General features: G+C 39.9%; 1 protein-coding gene across 1 annotated transcript in view; it reads right to left on the bottom strand.

Annotated features, from left to right (window-relative positions):
* The window catches only part of Pdzd8 (PDZ domain containing 8), a 65,385-nt gene that overhangs the window by 19,702 nt on the left and 32,760 nt on the right, over window positions 1-12,923 (bottom strand). The window contains exon 3 of the mRNA XM_041661543.1: window positions 9,057-9,159. Coding sequence (XP_041517477.1) covers window positions 9,057-9,159 — 103 coding nt within the window. The remainder of the gene's footprint in view (window positions 1-9,056; window positions 9,160-12,923) is intronic.

Raw genomic sequence — 12,923 nt, 5'->3', positions numbered from 1 at the left:
AGGCTCAAGAAAGTCTTTTCCTCACCTTGTTACAGGAAGATTTTGAAGGTATGGGGCAAAGGCCTTGGGCAGAAGTGACTCCTCTTCTCTAGAAGTGATGAAGTAAAGTGTTTACCATCATAGAATTATAATGGAAGAATGTGGATTTGTGGAGATGATATAGCAGTGTGAAATGTCCTCTGAAGAAGCTGTATCTACAGTATATATCCTATAGACTGCTTGCTTGACCTGGACTTAACTAGAACATAATTATTGGGAGATGGAATGCTGCAGGTCCATAATCAAAATCTATGGATGTTACAAGCCCCTTTTCGCCAACTGTCTTAATTTCTATATCTGACCTAACATCCTCCTAGTTTAACAGTTTTAAGCTTCTCAGGATGTGTCTTAGGTTTAGTAGCACCCCATCAATCCAAATGCCAAGTATACTATAACATCTGAAATCTACACAAGAAATTTGTCCCCAACGTGCTGTGATTCACTTGCCTGATGTGTCTTATTAATGTAAATAGTATGTACACTAATTTACGACTTTCCTTTTTTGTTCTGTGACTGTAAAAGTTTTCTGTAACCGCTTCCATGATGGAATATATCATTCGGAGTAATGGAAATCCATGTTCCAGGTCATTCATAGTTGATCCAGAGCAACCTAGTCTCATACTTACATCAACAGTAGAACAGAAAGCCAGCTGTGGGCCACTGTCTGGGGTTTGCAGAATGCCTCTGATGTTTGCTAACTGGGCAGTATTTTCTCTCTGACCTAGTACATGTGGGTAGTAAGGTGGATACCACTTAATTGCATGAACCCTGGCAGTACCTTTAATACATTCCTGAACCACCTATGACCCAGCTCTGCATCCAGCATCTGTGTATGACTCAGAAAGAGTCATCTGGCAAAAAAATAAATTGTGGGAAGGTGCTACTGTGCTTTGAAAAGCATGTTAGTTCCGGAGTTGTTCTTGGCTCACTGTGAAGTAAAACATCTTAAGAAATAGAACCTAAAAGTAATGCTTTTACCTCTTTAGTTTTCTCAACAGCAATTTTTTGCATGTGTTATTGTGTACATGTGTGCATATGTGCAGACCAGAGGTCATGTGTTTGTGTACATGTCTGTGTATGCGTAGGCCAGAGGTCAGCACCAGGTGTCTTCTGCTGTTCTTCATCTTCACCTTACTTCCCAAGATACCTGGATCTCAGTCACCTGTCCAGAGACAGGATGGCCAATGAGCTCTAGGAATCTGTCTGTCAACACGCCACCCCAAGTCCTTGTTGCTGACATTACAGATGCCTACCACCATTCTTGGCTTTTACACAGTGCTGTAGAGCAAACTCCGTTTTTTCATGCTTACATGGCAAACACTTTACTCACTGAGCCATTTCCCAAGCCCTTTCAACAGCCCTTAAAAATAAAAGTAAAGGCCATGTGGTGGTGGCACACACCTTTATGTCAGCACTCAGGAGGCAGAGGCAGGCGGATCTCTATGAATTCGAGGCAGCCTGGTCTACAGAGTGAGTTCCAGGACAGGCTCCAAAATTACACAGAGAAACCCTGTCTCAAAAAACAAACAAACGAATAAATAAATTATAGGTGGGGATGTAGATCACTGATGGAATACTTGCTTAGCATGTTTAAGGCCCTGGGTTTTGATCCCTAGCACTGCTGAAATGCAAAATAAATTTTAGTTTTAAACTACTAAATTATGAAACTACATTTCCCCTATCCTATATGAAAGAAGAGACTTAAAAAGAGGGCATGAAGTCCAAACAAAATGTTTAATTTGAAAGTTCACTGGAAGCTGAAACAATAGCACTGAAAATATAAAAACAAAATAAACAACAAATCAAAAGAAAACTTCATCTCTGGACTGCCCTTTGTTTGGTCACTATCACTTCAAACCTAGGTTGTCCAGAATATCCGCTGTTTTCTCTTCTGTTTACCTCCTCATCTTTATGGCTACCTCTCTAAAACTCTTCCATTCTCAGAGATATCCAAAGCCATTTGATTCCATTTTTTTTTATCTCCATAATCACTAACTAGTTTAGCTGTCCATTCTCCTCTCCTATTTCAAGTCTTTCCCTTGCCTGATCACATCCTTGAATCTATTCAGCTCCAATATACTGCTGATGACCTGCTTCATGCCAGGAACTATGTCAGGCACAGATAAAGAAGTACCTGCCTCTCACGAGATTGTGAGAAGCATTATCAGTCTTACTTACAAAATAATAAAGTACTTGTAGATGAGCCGAGATGAATTTAGACCCTGACATGGCTATGCTGCCAAAGGGAGGCCTGGTTAAGACTCAACTCCCACTCTTAGTCTCCCTTAAAGAGAGACTCTGATGACCGCCTTTGCTGAAAAAAACCTCCATAGTCTCTACGTTTCCCAGGCGCTCTCCAAAGCTTTTATTCTTGAAAGTTTTTCATTTGTCACCTCTTTAACACATTATTTCCTAGTTTTCCCCAAAGAAGCGACTTTCCCTCAGTAGCGGCGCAGTTCTTTTGCGCTGAAACTCTGACAGACTCTGAGCTGCTATAGTGACATACAATGCACAGGGATGCTGGTCTATTTCTCTTGACAAGAGGGATCATAAAATGAATTATACCTAATAGTGTTACTTCCTCCTCATTTTTAGTGTCTTAGATTAGCTTGATTTAAGTAAACAATATTTTAACATAAATTCTTACTCCTTGACCGAATTTCATAATCATATCAGAGTGTAGAAAGCTGAGACAGAGGATTTTGTCCCTTATTTTTAACTAAGATGAACTTTTAAGAGTGAAAATATTATGGAGGGTTTACTATTTACTAGAGCCGAAAGACATTTAACTTATGTAAGAAGCCAATTATAAAATGTTACATATGGTTAAAATTTCAGCCACTCCCCACTGTATTCTCAAATGTTATCGAGCTGAACTAAACCAAAGTTTTCATAAAAGACTGACATTTTCAAAAAAGCTTTATTTGCTTTAATCTTTCTTTTCCTTTTGATAAGATTAAGACTGCAAATGGCAAATGGTTAAATAGGCACACCAAAATTCGACCTGCCAGGCATGTGGTCTTAAGTAAATACACCAAAATGCCAAGTCCTAGGCATCTGGCCTAATGTATTCAGAAGTCTGTCTGTCTCAGCTCAAATGTTCTCACTTAAAATTACAGTTTTTCAGAGTCCTTTTAAATCCTCTGTAGGCATTGTCAATAGTGTGTAGACAGATCTGGAAATGTAGATTTTTATTCATTATTATCCAACAAGGCTTCTGAAAGTCTCCAAAACTAAAAAGGAAGTGAAGACAGTTCAATGTTAAATCACACCAAGTTATTTATTTCAGCAATGCTGAATACACTCATGAGGCGTTCTTTTGATGCTTTTAGTACTGCCAGAAAGAAAACACTACATCACTAGGTACTACATTTGTAAGATTTGCACATGTTAAAAACAGCTCTTCACAAAAGCAATATTGAGCAGTAAATCTCATTTGGTAGAATTCCTCATCCTAAAGATTTTTATTTACTTAACAGAGATGGGAAATATTCAGAGAAGAAGAAAGATCAAAGTATGACTAAAAGTCATCCTGAAACCATAAAGGTCTGGAAGAAAAACTGCTAAGGGTACTCAGAGGTTCCTGTCCAGAGAGCTACATTTAGTCTTCCCAGAATAGTTACTGAATATGCAGAACAAAACCAATCAAGGCACTTAATGAAAATTATCATACAAATATAACACTCCAGCGGTGACAAGTATTTAGCAAACGGGTTTGTGCTAGTAGGATATGATGACACTGGTAAGAGGGAAAGTTCTGAAATACTGGAAAGCGAGGGCAATCTATAAAGGGGAATGATTAGTTGGTGAGAAAAGAACTGAGCTCCAAACAAGATAACAGAATAAAACTCAGATACCAGCAAAAGAGGTCACTATCAACCTTAGACTGAAGAATAGAAGTAAGAAGTAATATTAGGGATTGAGCAACAAGTAGAACCTGGAATGGTGGTACTGTGAGAAGCATGGGCCAAAGAAGATAACCCAGCTGCCAGACAGGCTCAAGGTTAGAGGAAGAACACCCTCGTTTCTCTGGTCCACTCTCATTCCCCAGGAGTATCTCACATCCATCATCTACAGTTCAAAGCTATTGACACTGAAAACTTGACATAACAGCTGTCTGGGGTCAGCCCTTTCCAGGAATCCATCTGAACAAGGAAGCTAAGGCCTGGCTGGCCCAAGCAGAATTATGAAGACTATAAATGTGTATGGGAAAAGCTGGGTTAGCATGTGTCACACAATGTAGGAAGGGTGCACAATTATTAGAGATGTACTGCACAGGATGACGCCAGTAAGAAGGACTGAAAGCTAGCATGACTGAAGATGAGAATGGAAGGAAGAAGAGAGGGTAAGACTCGGCTAGACAGGTCCCCTTCTTGGCAATATCAAGGAGTTAGTCCTTATCTTTAAGGAATCATACAAGGGCTTTGATCAGACAATGGGACACAATAATTTCTGTCAATTAGATTTAAAGATCATTAATCAGCCTTCTCTTTCCTTCCAGAACTTTCACTCACTGAATTGTAAAACAGTATAAGAAACATATTAATATTTGTATATCAGCATGTGTGTAGCTTGCAGTGACAAAGACTTCTTAACTCTATTAGCATTAATTATCAGTGGCATGAGATTTCTCTTCATAGTTTCACAAACTGAGTTCCCTACTCAGTAGTGCCTGGATTTACTACTTCACCTCACTATCCTTTCCATTGATAACACTAGTTTCTCCCCATATATTTATCTTTACATAGTTATTTCATGGGGTTAGTTGTGGCAGGAATAGTAACAACATCAAGATTAGCATACAAAAGAAGTCAGCTGGCAGAGGATAGGAAACATGCAAGAAACAGAGTACCATGAAAACAGCCTAAGACTTACAAATGCTAGAGAAGACGGGGTTGGTGAACTTCTACAAAGGGCCTAGCCCTGTTAACCCGATGCTCTTGGGTATATGCCTTTTTCTAGCTCATTAGCAGCACTCACTTCTTGAATGCCTTCCCTACACCCTCTATTTCTATTTACTTTTTTTAAAAAAGGCATCAAACAGCCAAACAAGTTTGTTTTCTTGTGAGCTAGCTACCTAAAAACCATTCACAATTCTATTCTTCAGTTGGTAAAAGAGCTTACCATGATATACAGAGGATCTGAATCTGACCCCAATATCCACATTAAAAGCAAGCAAGCAAACAAACACTATGGGAGAATGGTCTTGTGCACTGTAAAGATTTGTCACTTGTATTGGTTTAATAAAATGCTGACTGGCCAGTAGCCAGTGACCAGACTAGAAGAATTCTGGGAAGAGAAAAGGCAGAGATGCAGTTGTCATAAAGAAGTAGAGGAAGCAAGATGAGAATGCCTTACTGAGAAAGGGTAGTAAGCCACGTGGCTAAACATAGATAAAAATTATGAAAGAATTATGGGTTAATTTAAGTTGTAAGAGTTAGTTAGTAATAAGCCTGAGAAATAGGCCAAACAGTTTATAATTACTATAAGCCTCTGTGTTTATTTGGGACTGAATGGCTGTGGGACCAGGCAGGACAGAAATTTCCATCTACAAACAAGAAGACGTGGATGTGTTGGCACACACTTGTAATCCCAGTGCTGGGGAGGCAGCGACAGGTAGATTCCCTGGAGCTCACTACTCAATGAGCAACCAGTTTAGCCTACTCAGTGAGTTCCAGGCCAGTGAAAGATCCCACTTGAAAAAATGAAGGTGGACATCCCTAGAAGAACAAGAGGTCAGCCTCTGGTCTCTACCAACACTTGCATGCACACATACCCCCCCCCTTCTCTCTCGCCTCTCCTCTCCTCTCCTCTTCCCTCCCCTCCCCTCTCCTCTCCTCCTCCTCCTCCTCCTCCTCCTCCTCCTCCTCCTCCTCCTCCTCTTCTTCTTCTTCTTCTTCTTCTTCTTCCTCTCTCTCTCTCTCTCTCTCTCTCTCTCTCTCTCTCTCTCTCTCTCTCAGGTTTCCCATACTATATGACTCAGTTCTGCCAATGTGCTGTTAGATGAAAATCCCTGGACATAGTGCCTAAAAAAGCATTTAAGGAAGAGATGCAGGTAAAGTACTTGTTGAAAAAGCAGGAGGACTTGAGTTTACCCCAGAACCTGCATAAAGCAGGTGTAGCACCAAACTCCTGTAATCTCATGAGATGAGAGACAGGGACAGAAGAAGCCCCAGAAGCTCATAGGCGGTTACTCTAGCACATGCAGCAGTGGTGAGAGAGGGGGATGGGTAGTATGACATCCCAAACTGTCCTGTACTCTGTGGCACACATATGCCTGGACTACCACTTATGCTCACTTGAGTGTGCACTCTCTTTCTTCTCTCCTCCCCTGACCCACCCCAAAACAAAACAAAAACTATAATGTCACATTGGCTGATGCCTATCAATGATCTGCCTTGGACTTCATCATTTTTCTTGCAAAATGAATACTTAGGAGTACATTAGACATCATACAATCACGGAAACAAGACTTCATACTAAGGATGACAGCCAGAATCCTTGGTTACAGTATTGTAAAGCTCTAAAACCTCAAAAGCACATTAAACTCTGGAAGAGACAAGTAGAGTAGACTTGTAATCCCAGTTTCCAGAAGGCTGAAGCAGGAGGACAAGTTTAAGCCCAGCCTTAAACAGATGTTATCACAAAATAAAAACATAGAGGGTAGAAGGTAAGCTCAGCATCTGTGACACCCTGGGTTGAATCCCCAGTGCTAGGGCAAGGGAGGTGGGTGACTTCCTTTGATACTGCATATTCACTGCAACTAATGATCAAATTAACTGAATAAATTTCAACATTAAAAACGTACTTAAACTTGAAAATTGTATTTATATATAGGTAGACTATTAAATGATTTAGCATATGTTTTTAATGATGTGAGATTTAATATTCAAATTTCCAATATGTCACAAAGTATCAAAGTCTATTCCTAATGTTTTATATTGCCTTGGAAAACAGTAATTTGCCTTCTTAAAATTATTAAATACACAGAACTTCAGTTTATTGGTTGCAGATACTATTGCTGACATTTTCAGTACCTGGTATAATTAGTAACCAAAAATTTTTTCTTGAAAACTACCTATGACATATGCTAAGGCCTAAAATAATGATTCAAAATTAAAAGTCTTACTAACCTTTGCTGTAAAATATTATAGCTGTCTAATCTCATATCTTTGAAAATAAAATAAAGGAAATTGAAAATGCCAGCAGCAATGGCAAGTTATGAGCAACTCAAAGTTAAAATTTAACCAGACAAAATAATAATGCTTTCTCATACAGTTACGTATTTCAGCACAAATTCTAAAACTGGTTATTTCATTCCTTGGAGAAGCTACTTTAAATTTATTAAAAATGAAAACTAAAAGTTGGGGCAGGAATAATGACCAGAAAGAGAGGGAGGGAGACAGATACATATAGGAGAGAGAGGGAGAGAGAGGGGAGGGAGGGAGGGAGGGAGAGAGAGAGAGAGAGAGAGAGAGAGAGAATATGAATCTGTATCTGCCTGCCTTGAGCTGGAGAGATGAGCAAGCCTGAGGACTTGAATTTAGGTTCCCAGCAACCACATAAGCGCTGTGCCGGCTGGGAGTGGTGAGTGCACCCTTTAATCCCAGTACTTGGAAGGCAGAGGCAAGCAGATCTCTACGAGTTCAAGTCAGCCTTGTCTATATAGTGAGTTCCAAGCCAGCCAGGGGGACATAGTGAGACTGTCTAAAAAGACAAAAGTAACTTAAATAAATGTTGGGCATGTCAAAGTTAATTTTTAACCCAGTCTTGGGGGTAGGAGTTGGGAGCAAGATGGGGCAATGAGAATCAGATCCCTTAGTTGCCTGGCTTGTTAGTATAGCTAAAACATGAACGCCAGGTTCAGTTAGATTCCCTGTCTCAAAACAGGGTAAGGTAGAGGGTGACAGAGAAAGATAATTTATAGCGAGCTCTGGCCTACATGCCTACACCTACACACACACACACACACACACACACACACACACACACGGAACTTGTAGTCTTCTATTCTACCACATTCACAATCTTCAACAACTCTTACAACTTTCTCACAATCCAGCACCCCAACCTCCTTTGCTAGCTTAATTCCGTTTCTATTTCCCACTCAGGTCAAAATTATTCCATTCTTTCCGAGGACATTGTATCCCACCCACTTTTAAATTTAAGGGTGCTCCCAACAGTAAGATCTAAAGAGCATCACTTTCAAAATCCCGTTTCTTGGAGCAGTTGTCAAGCTCTGGCGACAGCCAGCTTCACTTTCTGGTTGACTGACAGCTCCTCCTCTACCGTCTCACACTGTAGCTGACGCCAGTCCCTCTTCTCGTCTTCCACTGCTTCTCCAGCATTAGAAACAGTGCCCAGCACAGAGCAACACTGTTCATAAAATGCTGCTGAGTTAATAAATGTGAACTCACAAGCCTTCTGAGGCATTCGGTAAATCTAATTCATTCTGGGGCTGGGGCAATAGCTCAGTCAGTAAAGTGTTTGCCTCTGCAGCATGAGGACTCTAAGGTAGATGTCCAAGAACCCATGTTTGTTTGGCTTTTGTTTTGTTTAATTTTTTTAAATCAAGCCTGGTAACACGAGAGAGGAAAAGATAGGTGGATTTCTGAGCTCACTGGTCAGCCAACCTAACCTACTTGGTGAACTTCAGGCCAGTGTGAGATCTTGTCTGAAAAAAACAAAGGTAGATGCATCTAAGGAATTCCATGGAGCTCTGGCTTCTTACATGTGAATTCACATGTACACCTACACAATACACAAATTACAACCTCTGATTCTTTACCTGAAACAGCACTAACATTTTTAAAAGAAAGCTGAACAGATTGCTTCTTGTTCAGTCTGTCCAATCCAGCTCCAGGTGATCTATTTATCACTCGTGACGGTGCTGCTGGTCACTGTTCCAGACAACAACTGTCTGCTTACGAGCAACAGTAAATCTAAGAACGAGGAAGCACTAAGAAAGGCATGCTCACAGAATAAATCTTACACGAATGTAAAGCTACCCATTTTACCGTCTTAATAGAACTCCTTTGTTTTTCTTCCCAAACACCACTGCTCAACTCAAGTGTGCAATGAACATTTGCTTCTCTGTCATAGGATCCAAAAATGAACAACCTGCAGAAAAAGACAGAACAGGCAGGGTACTGTACCAGTCATATGCAATAAATATCTCCTTTCTCAAAATCACAAGGAGAAGCAATGTATTATTCCATTACTATTTTAATAACAATAACAAAAAAAGAAACATTTGTTACACCCTCTAGTGGAAAAGCCAAGAGAGTAAGACTCAAGTTAGAGGTTTCCTAGGCAGCTGGTGTTCCATGTTTTAAACAAACAGAACCATGTAATCATGAGGTAAAACAATTGGCCAGATATCTCTATGTTATAGTAAGCAAGACAGAGACTTTCAAGAAAGACTTTTGGATTTAAAAGTGAAACAATTTGGAGAGTGATGCATATAGGTACATATCATTTCTGTAAAATTTAATATGCAGAAGGGCACTACAATTGAGTATTTGCACGCATATTGATTTTACCACCAAATGTGACCCTAGTTAAATAATTTGCTTTCCCAATCTCTTTCCCTCTCTGAAAATTTAAGAATAAAAATAGGATTACTTACTTTTCTGGAAGAACTATTTTTAAAATTAAAAGACAATATACATAAAGCATACTTAGTTTTTTAACACATAAAGTACTTAACATAGGGCTAAACAAACAATAAATGCTCAATATTTGTTACTTCTTCCCCTTAAAAAAAATGGTTATCAATGTTGTTTTGCCTGCATGTCTTTCTGTATTCCATGTGCATGCCTGCTGCCAAGAGGGAGTCAGAGCCTCCAGAAGTAGAGTGAAAGACAGTTGTGGGTGCTGAGAATCAAACCCGGGCCCTCTGGAAGATGAGCCAGTGATCTTAGTCACTGAGCCATCTCTTCAGACACTTTCCCTATCTTGAAAACAACAGCCACAGAATAAAGAAAACACCTAGCCATGCTTAATATTCAGTTATAAAGACACAGCTCTAATTCTGAGATGACATAAAACTTTTATTACTGGATTAAAACAAGGGTATTATCCATAAGTCTAACTTCTATAATATGCACCCTCATAATCAGACTGTAACCTGCCAGCTTGTCTCTGGAATGAGCTTATGAAGAGCTGTAGCATTTACCAGCGTTTCCGCCATTACTCTATTACTTTATCACTATGTAAAGAGCACAGGCAGGAATGAAATAACAAAAGAAAAGTGGTAAATACACCATGGGCACTAAGTTTGGAGGCACTGGGCAAGCTCACCAGATCACAGTCATATCTCACGAACTGGGTTCATAAACTGAGAATCCCAAATAATTTTTGACAGTGGGGGACAAAGTTCCTAAATATAAATATTAAAGAATCTTTAAAAAAGACTTTAAACTTAGTACCTAATAAACTATTACCAAAAAGAAGACAGGTCAAACACATCAAGAAATTCCTAACTTTAAAATGGCTGACTTTTTAGAATAACCACAATTTTCCTTCACTGAAGCTCTGCTGCCACCATCTGTCCAGAGTGCGAACTGTCTCTAGCTTCTCCAGCAAGCAGAGCTCCAGGCTCTAGACAGGAGTCACGAACCAGAGAGTGGAGCTCTTAGGAATTACTCCTCAGATCATACGCTATTTTACATTTTTCATAGTGAATTCAAAATGTTTTTAAAATAACATAACAGATAGCAAAAAATTTAACTCAAAGTAGTCACGTTATTAAATGTGAGATATAAAAAATTACAAAACTCAAAAGAAAAACAAAATCTTGCCCTAGACTACACTATGCTTTATTATGATACAAAGTGTAAGTATCAAAATAAAAGAAAAAGACATAAAATTAGATTCACAAAAGGCTGATATCTAGCTCAGTGGCAGAGTACTGCCTAAAACAGGTACAAGGTCCTGAAATAGGTCCTAACACAGAAATAAAACAACAAAACCTATTGTGAATTCAAAGGGTACCATCACATAAATGAGACAATTCCCAGAACAGGAGCAAATATTTTCAAATGAATTTGATAAAGATCAAGTATTTAGGAGGAAAAAAGTTACAACATAACAATAAAAACTAAAATAACACAATTTAAGCACAGGCAAGAGAGGGGCTCAGTAATTAACCCCTTGCTGCCCTCTTGAAAGAACCACTGGGTCTGGTCCCAGCACCTACATCTTACAACTATTTGTAACTCCAACTTCAAAGCATCAAACCCTCCCTGGCCTCCACGAACGCTGCATTCACATGGCACACTTGTTATAAGCCAGGAGAATAATACAACTCAAACCATTTCAAGCCGACTAGAGTAGCTATAATCTTTAAAAAGAACTGTTTTTTAAGAGGCGTTGGTGGGGTTATGGAGAAACCTGGATCTTCATACCTATTTGAATGTAAAATGGTACAGTCACTTTGAAGAAAAGTTTGTCAGTTGCTTAAAAAAATTAACATATGACTTAGAAATTCTACTCCAAAGAAATATTATATGACAACAAAATAAGTACTAGAGCACTCTGCAATATGGATACAATGAAAGGTTGCTAAGTCAAAGTAGCCATTCAAAAATGAACACATAATTTCATTCACACTAAATTTTTAGAATAAGAAAACTTATAGACAAAACCCAGAATCATTATAGGAAGCCATGGTTCTGAACTGAGCTCCTCTATTAAGCCCCCAAAGAACAAACTACTAAACCAAAATGAAGTCACTCCTGTTCAATGTCAATCATCTAAGCTAGAGAAATGGCTCCAGGAGTAGTTGCTTGAATTTGAGTTTAGACTCTCATCACTCACATGAAGAGTCAGGGATGGTGGCATGTGCCTCTATCACCAGTGCAGGGGCAGGAAGGGGAGACAGGCAGAACCTGGGGTTCACTGGCTCTCCGTGAAATATAGGAGGAGCTCCAGGTTGAATAACAGAAGTCTCAAAAACTAAATGTTGAGTGATAAAGACACCCGACATCCACCCTACCCCATCCCACACACTTTACACAATGCCACATGATCAAATTGAAACTTTAAGTGAATGGATCCCTGAACAGGCCAATTTGTCCTGAAAACAGATTTCAGCTGAGCTCTTTGGCTTTAACCTTGAATAAATGGAAAGAGGGAGGGAGGGAGGGAGGGAAAGAGGGAGGGAAGGAAGGAAGGAAGGAAGGAAGGAAGGAACGAACGAACTAGAGAAGTGGTTCAGGGGTTCCAAGCACTTACTTTTCTTCAAGAGGCCCAAGTTCATTTTCCAGCACACACATCAGGTAACTCCAACTCCAGAACATCTGACACTCTCTTTGTGCCTCCATGGAACACCCACACCCACTCTCACACACACATGAAAAAGAAAAAAAACTTAAAATAAAAAGTAACCTGTGTAGTAATATGGGCGGCGGGGCTGCGTCCCCATCACCCCGGCTGCCCACATGGCTAGCTTATGCTCCGAAATAACAACACACAAACTGTATTCATTTAAACACTGCTTGGCCCTTTAGCTCTAGCCCTTACAGGCTAATTCTCACATCCCGATCAATCCATCTCTAATAATCTGTGAGCACCGGTCTTACCGGGAAAGGTTCAGCATGTCTAAACCTGGCGGCTTGCTTCATCGCATGCGTCTGCCCGGGAGAGCGGAACATGGCATCTCTCTGAGGCGTCTGCTTCCGAGAGGAGAGCTGTGGAGTCTGAGCTCACTTCCTCTTCCTCCCAGCGTTCTGTTCTGTTTACTCCTCCCACCTATCTTCTAACCAATGAGGGCCAAGCAGTTTCTTTTTATTTAACCAATGACCTTCCTCCATCAAACCTGATGTTAACTGATGAGCTTTTCTCACTATTGTTTTTCTGTTCCAATTTTACAAAACCCACTG

The sequence above is a fragment of the Microtus oregoni genome, unplaced genomic scaffold (genome assembly GCF_018167655.1).
Source record: "Microtus oregoni isolate MIOR12 unplaced genomic scaffold, Mior012 000012F_ref0000307, whole genome shotgun sequence".
NCBI lineage: Eukaryota > Metazoa > Chordata > Mammalia > Rodentia > Cricetidae > Microtus > Microtus oregoni.
The sequence above is the reverse complement of the archived record's forward strand: the minus strand, read 5'-3'. Positions and strand labels throughout refer to the sequence as shown.